This window comes from Alligator mississippiensis, chromosome 1, assembly GCF_030867095.1.
Source record: "Alligator mississippiensis isolate rAllMis1 chromosome 1, rAllMis1, whole genome shotgun sequence".
In the NCBI taxonomy this organism is placed as follows: Eukaryota; Metazoa; Chordata; order Crocodylia; family Alligatoridae; genus Alligator; species Alligator mississippiensis.
In genome coordinates, this window is record NC_081824.1 from 103,175,916 (window position 1) to 103,197,434 (window position 21,519).

A 21,519-nucleotide genomic window follows, 5' to 3' on the forward strand; every position below is an offset into this window, starting at 1 on the left:
AAGCACAGTGCAGTGCAAATAAGATTTACTTGTACCAAATTGGGAAAATACAAACAGAAGATACTACAGGGTTAAATAAAATGTTATCTGACAATGCAGAGTATTTCATACAGACATTTAAAAAATAGGAAGTAAAAGAAGAGAGAGGGGGTAGTGCAACAAGCAGAGCACAAGCCCAGGATGTTGGAGGACAAGATCAAGTCCCTCTTCTGCTTAAAGTGATCTGAATCCATTTCTCCCACTTTACAGATGAATGTCTTAAGCACCTGGCTGTATGGTATCCCAAAGTAGGTATCCCTCAATCCTGCTGGAACTGTTCTACTTTGTGCAAAATACTTTAATATTGTTAAAAAAGCCTGGTGGGACACCTGGGCTAAAGTACAGATGGCCAAAAAGCCCTAGGTTGAATCGATTCAATCTTTGAAGGTTAGTCTAAGCTGCATAGATTGAACCAATCAGCAAGTGAACAGACATTCACTTTTGATTCTAGAAATGCAGCCACATGCCTGCAGTGGCCCAGGCCAGAAGTCGGGGGCACTACAGTTTGCCTCCCTGCTCAACTGAAACAAACAGGTTTGGCCAAGTCTAGCCTACCCCCCCCCCCCCCCGGCCCCCTGTGTGTGTGTGGGAGGGGGGGGAGGGAGGGGAGGGTTGTGAGGGAGGTGCAATGTATCCTGGGGATGCTGGAGGATTGTGAGTTAACTTGAATCAGGAGGGGACCTGGGGCAAAAGTTCAATAAACCAATTTAACCTAGATCAGTTAAGTCTGATCATATACCCATCCAGGTTTACCTTAAACCAGTTTCAGCCATTTTGAAAGCCATGTGCACTAAACTTCTGTTGCACTGCAGATTTGAACCAGTTTCCAATCACTTATACTGTTTGATGTATAATTTCTGTCCCTGAACCAGTGAATGTTCATTTATACAAAAAAGGAAGAATTTCAACAGGAGAGACTGAGAAGAGAGGGCACCCAGGTGCCCTTCAACTACTGTGCTACTGATGAAAGGGAAAGTCCACCAATTCTGCCATACACCAGCAGTTCTGTGAAACCAGCCCCCAAAGAAGTTTGCCATAAAGCACTCACGCACAGAAAATAATTCATCCAGCTATAATAAAACAACAAGTACCAGAAGTGAGAATAGAAGGTATCTAAGCAAGATCACTGAAATCTCAATCCACTGCCATTTGCATTGGGCTACACTACAGCTTGGTTACCATCAAATGGAGAATGGATATTCAGGTTAGCTAGTTAGTAAATATTGTAACACCACTGGCAATATTCAGCAGATACCATTTCCTCAAGTATGAAAAACTCTTCTGTTTGAAATCTGGAATTTGGGGAGGATGACTTTAGATCAAGAAATGGTAGACTTTTATTGAAAAATTACAGTTTAATGGGGAGTCAAGTTCAATCTGACAAAATTAGTTTCATACAATTCTGTGCACGCAACTGAAATATCAGTATGTTTGGAGGATACTTCATTCTGTAGAAAGACATGGATCTTAGGAAAAGTACTGCAGCTTTTCAGAAAAATATTTTTAACACGGTTCTTTGTAATACTTAACTGTTCTGCTGCACCCTTACTGTTAAGGAATTTCCAGTGGATAAGAAGAAGATTCAGAATCCTTCATGTTTTGAGAGAAGCAGCAGTGAATCAAGTTTTGTACAGAACCCTGAAGATTCTGCACCTTTGGCCTTTTTTAGCCTGCACAAAATTCTTCCCATGTCTTTGATTCGTAAATGAAACCATTAATCATGCAGGGAGACCATATAGATTCCCAGATGTGCAGAAACCACATATATCAGCTGTAAAGGCGCCATGCTGAACTATTCACTCTGGAACTTCTAGCAGTTTGGATTCAACAGCAATAAACTTCTATAAGCATGTCTACAACCTGCAGGTCCAGAGGTTCATTATCAGTTTCTTAAATCTAGGAGCAGCATTTTTTTGTTAAATCACACTCATCCCTGCACCCCACCCCCCTGACAGGAAAGCAAAGGCCCACTGTTTCCAGGGTATGCATTCACCAACAAAGAACAGGCACAGAAGGGGTTGCAGATGGAAGACCACCATCCTGCTTGCCAGGTGGATTAGGCCCTGACCTCCCTTGCTGGTGGACAGGTAAAGGACAGCCTGCTGAAGCCACTGGTGTCCATTCCAGAAGTGCATAAGGAGCTGCTGGGGCTGCCAGTGACCCTACTCGAAAGGCTCTATTTTGTAACATGACATCTGTTGTGTAATAGGAGACTCAACTGTAAAACTAAACATAGGAAAGAATGTGGAGGGTACAATTCTGCAGACACGCACGTTTTTTGGCAAAATAGCCACCCTGCGCCAGAAGCCTGGGTCAAGAGTCAGTCTTATTCAATATAAACAGCTCTTACTAGTTTTCTACTTTGATAGAAACCATTTCAGCTGATGATAAGGTCAAAAAAAAAAAGTGACATAAAGGTATACAGATCCACATTTTATCCCAAATGACTTGGAATAAAAACCACAATAATAGAGCGCCAAACATTCTTTTTTGGTAAAGTAAAAGAAATTCTCCTTAATTTCACTCTGGCAATAAGACAGTTAGTACTACAATCAGGCCCAGGATTCACTATACTACAGATGGCATAGTTTTTATACCCCATTGTGTGATAACAACTTTCATTAGGAGGCAGTTGCATGTAAAGACAGAAAACACTAATCTCAGGCTTTCACTGGAATCAGTCCTTCTGCTTAGGGATGGGTCTGAACTACAGCCTCAGATCTAAATTCAGTTTGATACTTTGTATCACCAAATACCAGATTTCAGCCTTTCAGGATCACAATTATTTAAGTTTGGGATTTAGAGCTATCCTTTTTAAGTATAATTAGAAAATTTACTTCAGAAAAATTATCTATTATTTATAATAAAAAAACTTCCATGTTTTTTCACAATGAAGTCAGGACTTTATCATAAAGAACCTGAAGACATTTCTATAAAACCATTTAAAGAGAAATTGGAAAAAAATATCCAAATATAGTTGAGCTATATCTTTAATTAGGCAATAAAAAGGGAAATAAATAATGGCTGAAAATCCACCAAAGGGTTCTTATTTGTCTGTATATTAACATTGCACACAAAAACAAAACTCAAGACTATTGGACCAGGAAGCGAGAAGGAAACAAATGACAAAAATTGGCATAACTAAAAATAGACTATAGGCCAAATGCAACCTACAGGCAACCCCTGCTTAATGCTGTTTCACTATAATGCTCATTTGAAATTGATACCCGACTTCACTTAGCACTCAGTGAGTATTGTTATAATGCTCTCAGTTGAAATCTAAGAAATCTATGAAAATCTTAGGTCATTAAAAACAATTGCGGTCACTATCTTGGGTCGTCAAATACTTCTGGTTTCGCTTAATGCTCCTTTCACTTAACACTCAGTTTTTCAGGAACCAATTAAGAGTGCTAAGCAGGAGTTGCCTGTATTTATTTTGAAGCTCAGATACCCATCAGCTAACTGTCTATGCAATCTCTATCTTGACCCAAACTGAGTGACCATTGGAGCAGAAAAGATCATTGCTTAAGGGAACTTGTAATTTCCCTGATATTTACATCTATAGAGAAAAGCAATTGCAATATTCTCTGTGATGTGCCCCTTAAGCTCTTACATATTGCTAATGTGTCCCTCAGCTGCAAAAAGTTCAAATGCTCCTCCATTAAAGAAACTTCTGCTGAAGATACAGAACAGTTGAAGTCCAACAAACAATCTTTGTCCTCCGCTCTGTAATTACTCTTCAAGTGAAGATAATTCAGCATCACCACACTTGGCAACTGGAATGTAGTCTTCGAGTCTTATCTCTCCTTCATATGCCTTTGTCTCTGCATTCATCCGTCACTCATAACATGTCAAAGAACACAGCTAATCTTTATGCTTCCTGGAACAGTTTATCTGAAAGACACTCAACATGCTTTCTTAGGTACAAGAATTACAGCATATCACCTAATGCAAACTAAGCAAGCCAGACCAATTGAGAAGACTTATAAGCCTCAAACTACAATGCACCTTTAGATGTTATCATCATAACAGGAAAACAAGCATAGTGTTAACCAAAAACACTTTGAAGCTGAAACCATTATTATTTCCTTGAATATTCTCTGCTGGAACACCTTTCTCTTTGCCAGTGAGATAGCCTGTAAATGGTATTCTCTACAATAGACTAGTTACCAGTCTGTTTTTGTTGAATTTAATGAATACTTTAGTATCTGAATTCCAAAACTTTACTGCATCCATACAAAAAGAACCTGTTTTTTGTAGAATCTGCATGTTTATGCTCTTAATACTATCTTGTAAAGTAAGATATTACAATGTACTCAGTTTATGCTAAATGTCTGATATCTAAAAAATTAAAACATGTATTGGGAGGGAGAAATTTAAAAAAAAAAACCATTCATAGCAGAAGGGCACAAGTCTCTTTTGGGGAGCTCCTCCCCACCTAGGAATATGTCAAAGCATCAAGTTAAAAAAAAAAAAAGAGGATAGCCCTATAATGCATCATGCTGCTTAAAAGTCCATTACCATTTCACTGGCTAAAGGAAATGAAGATATTAAAGCTGATCTTTACTGAAACAGTCTTCAATTAGTAACAAACCAAAATTAATAGTGTCAGAGCCTTTAGCTTTCCAAAAGGAAAACATATCCTGACCATGCAAGATACAACAACTCAAGGATGCAAGAATTTGCCATTCCATTAGTTTCTGTGAGATTTTTAACTAGCTGTCCATGTATACCTATAGAGAGAGTACTGCCAGAGACTTTTTCTCAGCTTGCTAATATCAAATGACAGAATTAAATTTAACCAGCCACCATCTCAACCAGCATATAAAGAGGAATATCTTGAATTACATTCTAACATGTAGGGAAGAGACAGAACTTGTACACTTTGTACCAGAAGAGAATAAATGCACTACTGATATGACACGTTGGGGTTCACAGCAGAGGTCCAATAAAAGGAAGGTGTTTACTGCAACACTCTCCTATAGGTTGTTAAGAAGGTAAGAGTCATATCCAGGAGGCATTTAGGATAGAACAAAAAAGAGGCAGCAAGACTGATCTCTTAACCCTTACCACTAACATTCAAGAAAGAAAAATGGAAAAACAACTAAACTTGTAAAACCATGTCCTAAAGTGCAATCTCTATTCTTAAAAACACTTATATAAAAATGCAATCTTCTCTCAGCTTGCCTGCCTTACAATCCTCAACTGGTGTAACTATGTAGTATCAACTTGAATGTAAATCAGCATAATATGATGTGCTAGAATCCTGCCTGCTGAGTTCTATGACAAAAGTTATTTCAAATGAATTAGTTCCTATTCTTATACATTAACAGAATGGTTTCCTAAATTACACCTCAGGGACACCTCTGAAATCACTTCATGGAACAGTGCAGGTTACACACAGGTATCACTAAGGGCAAAATTTGGCCTGCAAAATATATTACTCGTAACAATGAACAAAAGTGAAAGAACCCAGGTTTGACTTTTGGAGTAGTTTGTAGTACTAGCAGTACTGACCCTCCTCATGTCCCCTCATTCTTCCATTATGTTTAGCCTGAACAAACATGATATTTAAGTTTCAGTGAGTTACATAGTGAGTAATGCCATTTTTATTTTGGAATGTGCCTCTGTAAAGATATATTTCAATTTATACAATGTCATGAGAGACAAGTGGCATAACAATATGAAATAAGGCTTCAGCCAAGTTCAGTGCTGTTGACAAATTCCTTTGTTTTTGTGGTTTAAAAGTAATCAAACAAGGCTCTGATTAATGTTAATTACTATTCTTAACTATAGATTATGAAATCACAAATTAACATCTCAGATGTTTTAGATGGATGGCACAGGTGGTCAATGTCCACATTTACCTCATTTTATAACAAGTAGGTTATGAAAAACAAACCAATCTCAAAATAACTTACAAGAAGTTAAAAACATTTCTTTTACTACTATTTAAATGAGGAGCTGCTACACAAAGTGTAACAACATCTTTTCTCCTTGGATATTATCCCAAAAAAATCAACCGGATCTCTAAATAAACGAACAGAAACGTGGTCTGTGGCAGATTCCCAATTGCTCTGGAGAAGGCCCAGATCATCTCCATTTAAGGCCATGCAAGCAACAGCTGCACATTTTTGTACAGCAGAACAAAATGAAGCAGACCAAAGCCTCTACCGCGTATCCCTTTTTAAAAACATTTCTTTTCTCACGTCCTCAACTGGTCCATTGGTGTCCAGTACTTTGTAAGTGTACACTGAAGAGACGCACAGCATACACTTGTATAAACTTCTCGAGCTTGTTGCACTAGTACATCAAACAGGAAGCACTTTGGGCATTTTAGAAACATAAAAACCATGGAAAACTGCCCTTCCCCACATCATTAGAGACACAATCAGTATGTCTCCAAGCAGTACAGACAACACAATACTTTCACATTGGCTCATTTAATCTAAATTTGTATAATTATATTCAAATATTTTAATTTTTTTTTTTAAAGACAGTCCTCAAAGAGTTTTAGAAAGCACAGAAGAGGATTATGAAATTCCTTAAGAGGTCAACTTTAAATCCATAGTACTTATTTGTTCTTTATTTCCTTGGAATATCTTATGTCAAGTATCATAATTAAAAAAATAAACTACTGATTTGAGGGGAAACTTTTCTTTCCAATGTCATTAAAAAATTATTCTTTATTTTTTTTATATTTATGAACCCCTGAAGCAGCAACAATCCAACAACAAAAGCAAGACTCACAAAAAAGAGTAACAAAATGACAGTAAAATACTACTTTTACCCCAAATCCATCTGTATATGGATAGTATGTTGATGTTATAGTCAAAACAAATATGATTTAAAAAAAGATCAGAAGGAAAGCAAGTAAACTTAAACAGAAGAAAGTTTTAGCAACAGTGGTACATGTTCTCTCTCATAAAAGGGCATGGTGCATGGTATAGCCTTCAAAGGTAGCTGTACTTTTGCTGGACTGCATCATGTGATAAATACAGGATGCCTTCTTTATAAAGGGCAAATACATCTTGGTGTCAGAGATGTAGAATGCTAACATTGCCACTATGAGTGACTTATGAGGCCTTTTGCACAAGTGAAGAATCATCATCCTTCCCTAAGGACCGATTCAATTAACTTTGATTTGAAACAATAACCTCAAATTTTCTGTTCTTGATTTTGCAGGACAATTCAAATTTACTGTATTAGAATAAAATAGTCAAACACTGATTACATTACAATCCATTCTAACAGTTTCACAGGCTTGACTCTGTTAAACTAAAAGTCAAAATAGAGCTTACTTGGGGAAAAAAAAAAGGGCACTTATACACATGCTCAGGAGGTGGGTGGGGGGAACCTTTAATTAGCGTGGCTCCAAGAGCCACGCTAATTAAAGCACTGTCATGTCTTCTGTATCAGCATCCCTGCACTTAAAAATGGCAGCAGGGGCACCTCAACTAAAGCACATTTGACAAGCTTTAGTTCAAGCTCCACCATCACCATTTTTAAGTTTGGGGACGCTGATACATAACATTTAGGAGGCTGCTGGAGCACAGCAATTACCACGCTCCAGCAGACTCACGTAATGGAGTCTCCTCCGACACAGTGGAATTCCAGTGCTTTAGAGCAGCCTTGGCGCTCGTTTATAGATAGGTGCCCAAAAATGCTGTAAGACCAAACCTTCCTCTTGGTCCTCCAGGATGTTGTGTATCTGGTTTCTACTGCATGGGCCAGGGCATGGCCTGTAGGCCAAGAACCAGTGCTTCCTTTTTGCTTGTACAGCATCCAGCCCACTGTCTGTGTACTACATGATAATGACATTTGTTTACAAAATACTTGATTTAGGAAAGAGGCTAGAGTGGCAAATCTTTTCAATCACATGGGAATAATTTGGAAGCTTAAAATCATCCAAGTTTATTTAGAGCAAAATTCCACCTCTTAATCTAATCTCTGGATGTGGCAATCTTGAGATGCAGTATAAATTGCATAGACTCTCCAGTGGTAGGGAAGAAACGTTTTGGAGAGACAAGATGATAGTCCTTAACCCACTGTATGCCCCAGGACATCAGCTGCATAATGCAAAAGCTATTCACCCCATAACACTAACCCGCATGTAACAAATAAGCAGCATCATAATCCTCAGGACCTATAAGAAATGGAATAATTTGTATCAACCAAATTCTCAGCAGAGGCAGGTTTTTATTATGAACAAACATTTTGCCCTTGATGCAGCAAATTTACCATATCAAAGAATTTTAAGACTTCTATATTTGCCACAACTCCATGAAAAACTATATATTAGCCTCCAGCCATTCCACTGAATCATGCCACTAAAGTTCTTCCGTTTCATAATGATTCAAGCTGTTTTTCTGCTATTTACTTTAAGTAGACAGCACCTTACAGCTTCCCCCTCTCCCTCACGGACCTTTAAGAAAGGGGAAATATTTCCAGTGTTTAATGTGTTACTGCAATAACAAGTTTAGATGAGCAACTTCTCCGCTTTAGAAGACTGTATCGCAACCAATCACAACTTCTGAATTCCTGCATGACATCATGAGCCCGGCCTCTGAAACTTTTGTTATTTTTTCTCCACCTACTTCAATTGTTCCCACAAACTTGGTGACAGACTCGGACAAGTTGCCAGAGATCTCCAGACAATTTCCCACAACTCAGAGCACACAATTCTATAATTCACTAATAATCAACAACAGAGGTAAGGGATCTCTCTTTTTATTACAATCTACTGTAGTTGCAGTTTCTTAAATTGCTCTGCTCAAATTTAACAGCCGATATTATTCATACCATCTTAAATAAAACCTCAATAGCTATCTTTTAAATGATGAAGGCATTTCATTTCCAATTCCAGAACAGGAAAACATAGGGCAAGGGATAAAAATAATAATAAAAAAAAAACAAAAATGAGAAAGCCCTATGTATTCTCTCTTTTTAATATGGTGCTTTAGAATTTCAGATAACCCAGGGTAAATAGTTTATACCAGAAGTTCCCCAATTATTTACTAGATGCCTGTGTACCCCTGCCAGCATACGTTTTATAGTTTAACCCCTTAAATGCCAATTATTATTATAATGAAAATTAAATCCACCATTACACAATTTCTCCCATGTACCCCCCAGAGATGGCTTTGTAGTACGCATACTACAGTTTGGGTACCCCTGGTTTAAACTAACAGTATTACACAACAAGGTTAAAACTCTTATCATTCCTGCCCAGTACTTTTACTTTTTTTTTTTTTTTTTAATATAAACTGAATTTTTAGATTTTTTATTATTAAAATTTTTAGAAGACTGTAAGGTTTCATATTGATTTTTTTTTACTTACCTCCCCATTAGCAACCCAACATCAAATCCTAGAAAAGTAAGCTCTCTTTAAGTTGGAAAGTTGGTTCACTTACATTGTGCCAAAAGAAAACTTTTTCTGTTGTTGGGTACATTTGGCTGTAGTTTAAGAAGCATCAAAATGCAGCATCCAAAGTTCTAGTGCAAAAGATTAAGAATCATAGATCTTCATTTTGTAATCTTTTTAAGACTTTTTTTTTTTTTATTCTTGCTGGCCAATACAGGCACCTGAACTTGACCCAGAGGATTCCTACTACTACGCAGGATAATTCTGCTAAAATCATCAAATACTGTCATCCCAAGAAGCCAACTCCCTAATTCATCCCTGAGTTAGTGCTTGAGCACTATATAAAAAAAAAAAAAATCAAAAAAAAATCAGAGTATTTTGAAAAGCAATCCTCTTAAATTTGGCCCTCTATAAACAATGTGTATAGAAATCCTTTAAAATAAAGCAGATGAGTTTAAAAATGAACTATTCATTTGGTACACAGAAATAGTTGTCAAGTTTATGTTTATGAGAAGCACAAGTGCCAATGACTGCACAGATCAAGAAACCTGAAAATTGCTGTCCCATAGGAAAGGGTACACAAAAGTATACTTAAAACTTAAATCTACCCCTGTTTTAAAAGTGGTTTTTTTGTAATCCACATGGACCTCATCACATAAGCATGTTTAAAGTTTCAGGAAAATTGTGTAAGAATACAGCATTCTATATTCTATTCTATATATAAAATGTGGGATTAACAGTAAATGTGAGTCTTACCAGGATGGACCTATAATCAAATAGCAGAATTTTTTTTTTTACTGAAATTTTCAAATTACAGTATTAGCAAACTACAAAGATACCTATGCAAGTATAAGGGCACCTTTGATTTGCTTTTAATGGAGTTCAATCAAACAAAAACACATGCTAGAGAGCCCCTTACAAGGAGGTACTCTGAAATAGCTTCAGAGTCCATCTTCTAAGCCACATGTAAAACTTCTGCAGATATATCTGGCACAAAATCACTTCAAGCACCTGAACTGTGCCCACTCTATTCCTTCTCCTTTCCCCAACACTACTTTTGGATCATCCTAGTGGCAATATATATGTGTATTTGTATTACTTGAATCTTTTGCCTCGATTCAGATTTGACCTATATGCTTCCTATTACTTTGTCAATTAGTATTACAAAAGCAAAGAGAAGTTTAAAACCCAGATGGAGAAAGAGCTCCTTCCTCTTAAAACCAAGAGGGCAGGGGGGAAGCAAGCAATGATATTCCCAGATTTTGGATGGGGAACTGATACATACAGAGAATGAGCAATTTCCTCAAAGTTGCACAGGGATTTTGTGGGAGAGTTGGAAATTTAACCCAGATAACCTATCGTGCCTCAGTATAGATCATTCCAATGACTTGAGATCCTGGCTTATTTTATTCAGTTATGAACACTATCGAGAAGGTGAAAGTGTGGTTACTTTAAAAAACCCAATAACTTAAGATATACATGCTCAATTAGAAACTGAGCAAGTAATTAGGCACACATGCTATAAGGTGTTCATTAAAGTAATTGCTAGACTCCTTAACCTTTTCTGTTCTCATCAGCCTGAAATTCAGGAAAAAGTACAAACTTTTTGGTCTTGAGCAAGGGTATAAAATATAAAAAACAAGAATACAAAAACTGATTACAAAGCAGGGTAGGGGCAAAATCTGATTCTAAACCTTCTGATTGAGTGTAAGTTCTCCCCGTCAAATTGTACAAATGACAGATACTAAGACCATTTCAGTGTCAAGATACAGTTTATCTTTTCCCTTCCAATCTTAATTTTAGATTGTTTCCCAACTGACCATTTGACTTCCTTTCAGCACCAGCTTCTCCCAATTATCTAGGTTAATTCTTGTGAAGAAAGTTCCTTCTCAATGTGACAGAGAAGGGGTGCCATTTCCAGTCCTTCTCATCTGTTTGCACTACATTTTCCTCATTTCCCTTTCCTCCTCTGCTTATTTTCTGCCCTTCTATTTCCCTGCCGTTCATTTCCATTTCTCCTTTCCTGGACCCCATATTCTATTTTAATTCAGTTCCCCCACCCTGCTCACTCAGCAAACTTCTGTCTTCCTGTCCACTCCATTTCTATTATAAAACACTAACCACCCCATCTCTTCCCAATGCTTCAGTTACCACCTTAACTGATCTCTATCTCTTTTTCTGTGTAATACTCATATTTGTCCCAACCACTCACTATATAGGAACATTTTAGTGCGCCCCAAGAGCTGTCTCTTTCTGCAGGATCACCACCTGGTACCATTCTCTATCCAAGACAACTGAATCAGTCAAAATAAAAAACAAAAACTTGAACCATAGAACTTAAAGCTGAAACAGTGTTCAGGAGAACTTCCATACCGTGGGTGGATGTATAGGAACTCAGTTAATAAACAAAAAAGCAGCAGACTACAAGCAGATCATTTATTTCCATATATTGCCGAGTCCCCTCACAAGTCTCTCCAGCAACACTGAACACTTGTTCCATTGAACTGAACTGAGCATAAAACAGTAGACAAAGGACCTCTAGTGGTCTAATGAATTAGCATTCCTCCTCTTTCCTAGGCTGAATAAAGGAGAGATTTCAAGGTGACAAAAGCTTCAGTACAGTTAATGGAAAGGTACTTCAAACAGTGTTAAGATGTTCAAAATGAGTCAACATATTGTAGAATGAGCTTAATTTTAAGTAATGATAAATACAGGGCAAACTCCTTTAGCTAAGGAGGAAAAACAGTTAGGTCTCCACACTACCCACAGATCTTTGCAGGCCTAGAATGATACATTTTGTTCCATATTTGGGTATGGGTATTGCATATCTGCCTCTAGGAAGTCCCCAGTCTGCACAGACACCCCCATAGTGGGCAACCCTAGACAGTGGCCTTGCTCTCTTTTGGTTGAAAAAAGTTCTAGGTTCTCAGCAGCAAACCCAAATCCTGCTCATTAGTTCTTTCCAACCTATACTTCTTTACAAGCAGAAGAGTAACTAATCCAACAAATGTTCTGTGATGGACTATTTTAAGCAAGTTTCCAAAAACATACATGCACAATGGTACTTAAAATTTATTGAAGAGGCTGATTTTCAAAAACCAAGTGGCAGATGTTGCTTTTTGGGGAGCATGCTATCAAAGTAAAAATACCATTAATTACTTCATCACCTGGTGGTTGTTTTGTATGCCTAACTATCCCATGAGATACCAACAAATTGCACGCGTCAAATACCTTTTATTTCACTGATATCATCGCTGCATTTAGTAAACATATGACAGGAAACAGGCGGTATCTAAAATTGTTGTGGCATTTCCAACGGAGCCAAATTTATTCTGTATGACTCCAATGCAATCAACGTAGCTACATCAGGAATGAATATGGCCTACAGTTTTAAACTATGTTCAGATACCACCTCTCAGTATGAAGGACACTCAGAAACACGGATAAAAATAACCATGCACATTCACTGAAATGATGTCAGCAAAGAACCAAGTAGTGATTGTGACTTCTTGTAAGACTTCATGCAAATGGGACCCCACACATAATGGCATGTAGAGTAGGTAATGAGGCCTTATCTTGCACCATTCAGGAGTTTATAGCACACAAAATATCCATACAGTAATAGAGTCAAAAGGTTTTTTGTTGGAGGGAGGGGCTGTGCAATACTTGGCACATCATTATATAGGATACAAGGTTACCTGGTTTATGGAGCTATCAAATATAGTTTGTCCTCTTGCTGCACTTTGGCTCAGAGAGGCCTGTAACTCTTGTGTGTGCATACAAGTGTGACGTGCACAATTCTGGACGTTGAACAAAAATGTTTGTGCCAGTTACCTAAATTTGGGTCTCTCTCTAATGCTGTTTTTGACAGCCAGTGGAGGCCTTCCCTTTAATTAAGCAATTCTTCATGGCACCAATATACCCAACTGTTCCTTTTGACCTTGTCAGCTATCCACACAGCTGTGTTACTGAATCTTTTTCTCTTTATGTACACTTAGGTGGGCGACAACAGTCATGGAGGATTAAGGCAGAAGGTAGGTGTTTGCTAGCTGAAACCATGTACCTTGTAAAGAAACACGTGCTGAAACCTAGACACATGGGCATAACTATATGCAGATCAGATAAGCTCTCCACACAGAGAGTGGGTGAGTAGAGAAAGCAGCAGTCAGAACTACTACTGATTACTTCCCGATTCTTTCAAAACCTTGCACAGGTTCTCTAGCATGATAATGCTATTTACTGCATCCTTCTCTCCCCCCGCCCCCCCCCCCCCGCAATCATTCAACATATATTTATTCTAAAACACAAAAGCATATATTTTCACTTACACCACTTTCCCACTTACCCCTTGATGCTGGCAGTGTGCTATATATGAAAACCAAAGCCAGGGCTGATTTCACTTAGCAATTTTTTCACCCCTTCCAACAGTGGATATTACTTTTAACTTTATAAAACAAACAAAAAAACCCCAACAACCTAAAGTTATGTGTCTTTACTCAGTGTGCGTGGTCTTTCTTAATAACACAGCAATTTGTGATGAAGTCATTCTCAGCAAATAAGGCTGCCTGTGAAGTGTCAACCTCATGGGCTGCTTGAACAAAATTATTTGTAACTACTACAAATCTTGCCTGGAAGATAAACATTTGAATGCAGCTCAGTCCGTATTAGGTTACGAGAATGGATAAGTATTCATTTGAGTCATGAGAACTCTTGTGTGTGGGCCTAAGAGACAGCAAGAAGAATATTCCAGGCAAATACTTGAAAGGTTGCTATACCTGCTTTCATCACTTCAGAGTCAAGCAAGGTTGAAAAAAAAAATAATGGCAACAAAAATATATGCCTGGTGTTGTTCTGTTTGTGTTAATATTAAGATCAACTGAAAATTCAAATCAGTAAAACAAACAAAATCCAAGTAATTTTCAAAAGAGATATTATTATATTGAAGCAACAGAAGATACTAAAATATTTATGTGCAATCTGGTTTCTTTTAGAAGTCACTTTTTTTAAGTGCTCTTGCAGTCTTTAGTACTGCAAGTGGAACTGTCCTGGTTATGCCATACATTTTAATAATAGCACATGTAAACTGACAGCCACTTACTGTCTTCTCCTTTGGAGAGGCTTAGGAGCAAATATATTTAAAAAAACTTTGAGTCTGACCACAGGCTATTTCCTATGAGATATTTTAGTCAGATCTGGACACAGACTCAACACCACCTTGTAGCATCCATGGTTCAACCAGAATGACTACTCCATTTGTGGGATGGTAGGTTACTGTCACATACTAGTTTTTCATCCTTTGGCAGTTCCCTGTAGAAGGGATGGTAGTAGTCTACATGACTTATTTCAGGGCGTAGACTGAGGAAGAATACCTGTTAGATATGATTTGATATAAACTTACAAGAGTAAGCTCTGATTAGGGAATGTATTGAGACAAAGAATAATCAATACTAATGCTGAAGCATTTTTTTGTGTCAAGGAAGTGATGACTCTGCTAGGGACTGTACAAACAAAAAACCCCTACCATTGCTCTGAACAGTTGGGGGGGGGGGGAGGACAGAGACTTTTTTTGCATTTATTTTTGTTAAACAGCAGATTACTTGTATTCCCCTAAAATCACTATGTTTGAAACAGTTTCTCTGATTTAAGAAATTACAGCTACATTTTTTCCCTCCACAGTTCTGGGTCTGAAATGGTTTCGTGCATGTTAATATATCTAGAGCATCTTATTTCTGTCCTCTAAGAAAGTAATTTCCCAAATCAAAGAATGGATACATTTTCTTATACTGTCAATTCTTTTTAAATGGAAATTCATCAACAAGGACCTATTTTCTTCTCTGTCCAAGCTGAGCTATTAAGAAATTAAATGGATTTTCCCAAGTCAGTGGAAGCCATAAACAAAATCTAAATCACAAGACCATAATTGCCTCTTGATGGATCCAAACCAACTCCAATGAATAAATTGGGAATATTTTCATAGGCTCCAAAGGGAACAAAATTAGAACCTACAGATCTAATTCTGGGAAATGTGGAGTATCCCCAACACCCATTTTATAATAAAGCATCACCCTGAAGCAGCAGGTGTCCAGTACCTCTCAGGATAAGGCTGCACATGTAGTTTGTGTGTGAACCTCCTTTATCTTTAAAACTAGTTTTCCAAGTGAAAATAATCATAAAAAGTAACCTCACTTTTTCCTTTCAGGCATTATCACAACTGTAATACAATCTACACTCGTACTGATCAAAACACTTTACTTTTGTGTTTCTAACTCTTCACTTTCCTGCTTTCCCAGCTCCACAAAGATTCTTTAAAACCAAAAAGAGAAGATAATAAGCACTTTGCACTGCTCCTGACAACTTCTGTTATTTACCTGCACTTCTAAATCTTCTGGCTTGTGTCCTCCACTTTGCTGTTGCCATGGAGAAGGTCCAGTACTTAACACGCTCTGCCCTGCGGAGAGCCTCAACTATTGAGGTGAACCCACAATCACGCCAAAGGCTCCGGGATCTCTTTGTAAATTTTTTTCTTATTTTAATTTGCCTCTTGCTTATCTGTATCATTGTGATGCTTCTTTGAAGTTCCACTACTTCTGAATGATCCCCTCCACGTTATCCTATCCAAAAACCGCAAAGGGAGGAGAAAAGAACCACACAAGAAACTCCCAATGCAAGGATACCTTTGGGAGAGGGCCTGACACTTGGACTAGAGCTATCTGTCAACTACCACACCACCTTACTAGCTACTGTAAAACATATTAAACCCAATTCTGTCTTGAACAGTGATTTAAAGCTTATTGTTAAAATGCTGTGCATGAGCTAACTTACTTGTTCGCCTTGTCAAGGGGCATCTTTTGTGAATGTTATAAACTACTGCCTTTTCCACAGACTTGGGAAGGTCACTGTGCTACTCGACTAGTTTCAGCCAAATCAACTAAAATATTCAAACAGAAATATTACTTTTTGGCCAGCGTACTTTAATTCCCACTTCCAATCACCTAAGATATTAAACATATTCATAACTCAAATCTGGAGGGGATCTGGGACAGAAGTTAAATAAACCGATTTAAAGTAAATCAATTAAGTCTGATATTATATCCATCCAGGCTTATCTTAAACCGTTTTGGACTTTTTGAATGCAGTTTACGTGCAATGAACTTCTGTTGCATTACAGATTTGAACAGGTTTCTGATCACTTATATTGGTTTGAGTGTAACTTCTGTTCCTAGCCTTTAGTGTTCACACACATGCATAAAAGATGGACATTAACTAGCTGGTCTACAAGTAGTATATTTTTCTAACAGGATTATCTTGAATAAAAGCCACACATCTGTCTTGTGGCAAGTCTGATGTTTTGCCATGGAAGTCAAATTTTGCAGGAATCAGAAACAGAGCAGAAGAGCTACAGACCATGGGCCAACAGTGGCCCATGAAGGTGTTGTTCATAGGCAAAACCAAGACTTTCTTTTTAACTGCTCATGTTCATTAGGGAACAGCCAAGTGCACACAAATATTTCCCGATTAATAATTATCCAAAGAGAAGGTATGCAACTACAAGAAGAGGCCCACATGATCAGGTACAAAAAAAGCAATCTACAGAATAATCCTTCTAAATATATGGCTGCACTATTAAAGTCTGAGAACCTCTAGAAAAAAAAAAAAAAAGAATTAAGTGATCTCCTAAGAGCAAAAATGAAACTACAGAAGCCTACTTGATGCAGTAAAACTTTACATCACTGAATGGTTAAAAATCAGTGCCATGACAAAAGTAATCTATAAAATCAACAACTGTGTGTTAGATTGAAGCCCTCTCACTGCTGCCCATATTTAAATATGTACAATCTTTATACCAGCAGCATTCAGAGGCAGAGAAGCTCAGGATCCAAGGATATCAGTCAGAAAAACAGAATTAGTTTTTAAAAAGGATCTATTCTACTCCCATCTGGGTGTGCAACTGCTATTAATATAAAAGAGATGTCAAAGGGAATTTCATGCAGATACTAAGGAAGAACAGCTTGCCCCAGAACTAAATGTTTGTTACAGGAATAGGGATTAATGATAATGAATAATGGGAAGTCAGAAAGAATGAAGCAGCAGCATAGCATGTGGTGTAATGTAAGACTACATGGGCATGCCTTGCATGTTTAAGGCAACAGTTATGTAGACAGCAAACCCACAGAATGCGTATGACAGCTATAGGCAATAAACAGAAAGCTACTGTATGATGATTACAACAGTCACTGATAAGATTCAGCAATCCTCTGGCTCCTATGACCTTCATTTAAGGACAGCTGCAAATTCTGCCACTTGCACTTCTAGAACATATTAGAATCCTAAATCTGCCCTTGAAGACATGTGAAAAAACTGTTTCAAACAACACCTTGGTATCTGCGTATACCCTCCACACAGTATCACATGCTTTTGAGAAGAGCCACGCGCATGATCAGAGGTCAGGGAAGCAGACCCTACGATGACAGGCTGAGAGCCCTGGGGCTCTTTAGCCTGGAAAAGCGCAGGCTCAGGGGTGATCTGATGGCTACCTACAAGTTTATCAGGGGTGACCACCAGTATCTGGGGGAACGTTTGTTCACCAGAGCGCCCCAAGGGATGACGAGGTCGAATGGTCACAAACTACTTACTACAAGATCGATTCAGGCTGGACATAAGGAAGAATTTCTTTACTGTCCAAGCCCCCAAGGTCTGGAACAGCCTGCCACCGGAGGTTGTTCAAGCGCCTTCACTGAACACCTTCAAGATGAAACTGGATGCTTATCTTGCTGGGGTCCTATGACCCCAGCTGACGTCCTGCCCTTTGGGCGGGGGGGGCTGGACTCGATGATCTTCCGAGGTCCCTTCCAGCCCTAATGTCTATGAAAAATCTATGAAACCCAAATGCAGGAGAGCATTAATTCTAAAAAGTATATCCTTATAATTCTTGCTTGCAAAAAAGTTCTGCTACTGTTATTTAGAATATGCTTATGGGAAAGTGTAACAGAAGAATTACAGTGAATTCTAAAAATTTAGTTTAAAGGGAACGAGAATATTGTTTACAATTAAAACTGTAAGTGGTCTCATTTTCAATTTCATGTCTTTCCACCATGCCCCACAATTCCAGGAGAAGATGTTAGTAAGTCCAGAATCACTATTTATTGCAAAGCATCTAATACACATTAAGCTGCTACTGCAGAAGAAATATAATTTAATGCTGAAAGCCTCCCTTTCTGTTGGTGCTGGAAGGTTCCAGTTTTCAGTCTGTTTTGGTGACATTTAAAATGTATTATACCTGAAAATAACTAGTACTAAAAATTTATTTTAAAACAAAACTGTTGGGCTTTTGTATACAAAACAAAAGAAAACACCCCCAAAATGGCAATTTGTACATTCTGGAAACACCTCATTGGGATAAGCTCCACTAAAGCCAATTTGTTTTTGCAATCCAAGTAAACACTGCTAAAGGGGAATTTTCCTCATAAAAATGAAACATGGAATTGAGACATTGTTCGCGTAAAATAAAACAAACAAACCCCAAGACTTAAGAAACTGGAAACCCTCCAACCATTTGACAACAATGCTCGTATGTAGCGTGTACTGTAAGGTCGCATTTATGTCATAGGATGCCTATACACGTGCAGCGAGGCTGCTCTGCCACACTGTAATTACAGTGAATTGGAGCAGACTTGATTAATCAAGCAAAAAAACTGTTGATTAAAGAAGTCTGCTGGAGCATGGTAATTACCAAGCTCCAGTAGACTACAACGTCATGCGTCTCAGCAACACCGTGCTGAAAAATGGCAGCAGGGGCGCTTTAATTAAAGCACCCTGCCATCATTTTTCAGCATAGGGATGCTGATACACATGACACTCTGGGTGCTTTAATTAGAGTTGGAGAGCTACTCAAATGAACCCCTCTCTTCCCCCACCCATCCCCCACTCCCAGAGCACGTGTATAAACGGCCTTAGGGTTCTGCTGATAAAAAGAAATGCCCTAACATTTCTATCTTTTTCTTTTACAAAACTAATGCCAACAAAACCCAGAGATAAAAATAAAGCTTTTGTGCACATTTGGGTACAATTCTCATTCTTTCTATATTTATCTTTAAAGTATTTTATTTCTGTTTACTAATAGCAATTGTATTAGTTTACAAACAAGATATTCAAATGCAAATTAGAAACACAATACTTAGTTCTAACATCTACTATGAATTAAAACCATAGGAAACTAATCAGCACAAAACTTTTGGTTCTTTATATTTCTGTATTTTAAATTACACTCACCAATCACTGTATACAAGCAATAGAGTGCATTTGAATACAGTTCACTCCCTTTTTAAAGGCACAATAAAAAAAACTCTTAATACGTTAGATGACTTTGGATTAAGTTTTCGTTTCCGTATTCTGCTTTACTACATGCTACACAACTTTTTGCTAGTTTCTTACACACACGACAAGAAAATAAACAAGAAATAATCTTGGATCAGTCCTCCCAAAAAGGAAAATTCAAGTTCTGAACTTCTAACTGTCCCCAATCCCCTTGGACTTCATAGTTGTTAGGGGCTGGAAGGGACCTTACAGATCACTGGATTCAATGGAAGTTCTCTCTTCCATTGAACCCAATGATCTGTAAGGTCCCTCACAATCGTACTACTCAGAATCAAAATTACTCTTCCCTAAAAAACAAAACAAAACAAAAAACTCTGTTTTGTAGGACCTCTGTGTACAGCCATTTTACAACAGTTGAGGATACCCATTTGAGCATTAGTTTTCTGATAGAGCAAGTCTGGGCAGCAAGGTCACAAAATAATGACAGTTTAAAAACCAGCAGGTAGAGACGACCATTGTGTTTATCCTGTATTACTTTTACAACCATTATTATTGCTCCTACCAGGAAAGCCAAACCTCTTATTGAGAAGTTTTATGATGAAAAGGCAAGTATAGAATAGACCTAATCAGTACTGCTCTTGCAAAGCTATGTAACACTAATGACTCTCACTGCAAAACCATCCATGCTGCATAGGTACACGGTGCATGGCATATACTAAAATGTACATAGCTTTTTGGGCAAACACATATAGCAGTATAAATGCCAGCCACATTTTCATTCACCTTCAATTTACTAATTTAAAAGCAGAAATGCTTTTTAGCTATACGTTACATGACAGAAACTAAACCAACTACAACAAATAGATCTGTTTATACAGTACTTCTTATAGTAATAAATTAATCCCAAATTCATCTACGGGCAGATCTATTAACATCCTATTGGAACCTATTTGGGCTACAGAAGCTTTCGTTACCAGACTCCATCACTTAACGTATAATAGAGCTAGAGCTTTGTACGGATAAATATTACTACCAGAATCTAGCCCATAAAATTAGAAAAATATTTGTAAAATGCTCCTAGAAATTTTGAGACTCCCATTTAATGCCTTATTACAAAGAACTTTTTTACCTTCAATCTCCTCTTCCCCACTCTTCAGCTTGTAATAGATTTAGCATTTTGTAGCTGGAAACTGAGAATGTAAGTAAGTATAAATCAAAGGACTATGATTTTAATTTTAATTGAAAAAGATCAATTAACCTTTCGTATAACCACAATAGAAAAATAAAACATATTGATAATATGTACAGAGCTTCTAAGCAACAGCAGTCTTTGTTAGTAAACTCCTAAAATATTTTTAAAAGTTTAAACCCAGGCTCAAAGAATGTGTTTTATTATTTTTGGCATGCAGCTTTGCCAGACTGTTTATTTTATAAAAATCAGTTATGCCATTTAAAAAAGATACAGGAAAACTAATATCTTTTGAAATTCTATATTGAACAAACAAAAGCAAAATTCCTTCCTGTTTGGTGAAATAGAGGGGAAAGCTGGCTTATCTTCAAAATGAAGTTTGGCAGTATTTAGTAGGCTGTGTTGAACAGTCCTATTTGTTTCTATTTTGTTTTTACAATTGCTAAGTTATTATTTTAAAATAAACTATTGCGCATATGCTATTAAAAGCACTAAAGTTGCAACCTCTGCCAACTCGATCTAGATTCTTAATAAGGCTTTTGCAAAAACAGCAATAAATCTTATGCCGCACGATGTTGGCAAAATACAAAGGGTGTGACTGTGCCACAATGCT

General features: G+C 37.6%; 2 protein-coding genes across 6 annotated transcripts in view; one reads left to right on the forward strand and one right to left on the reverse strand.

Moving 5' to 3' along the window:
* CEP85L (centrosomal protein 85 like) overlaps positions 1-21,519 on the reverse strand; it is a 200,968-nt gene that overhangs the window by 83,809 nt on the left and 95,640 nt on the right. The window lies entirely within an intron of this gene.
* PLN (phospholamban) overlaps positions 8,526-21,519 on the forward strand; it is a 57,838-nt gene continuing 44,844 nt past the window's right edge. The window contains exons 1-3 of one of the 4 annotated variants that reach the window (XM_019479568.2): positions 8,555-8,752; positions 13,402-13,437; positions 15,694-15,823. In XM_019479568.2, the coding sequence (XP_019335113.1) occupies positions 8,593-8,752; positions 13,402-13,437; positions 15,694-15,731 (234 nt within the window). In that variant the 5' untranslated portion in view covers positions 8,555-8,592 and the 3' untranslated portion in view covers positions 15,732-15,823. Of the gene's footprint in view, positions 8,753-13,401; positions 13,438-15,693; positions 16,178-21,519 lie in introns of those variants that run through there. The other 3 variants (XM_006263663.4, XM_019479565.2, XM_019479564.2) reach the window with 3 other exon arrangements.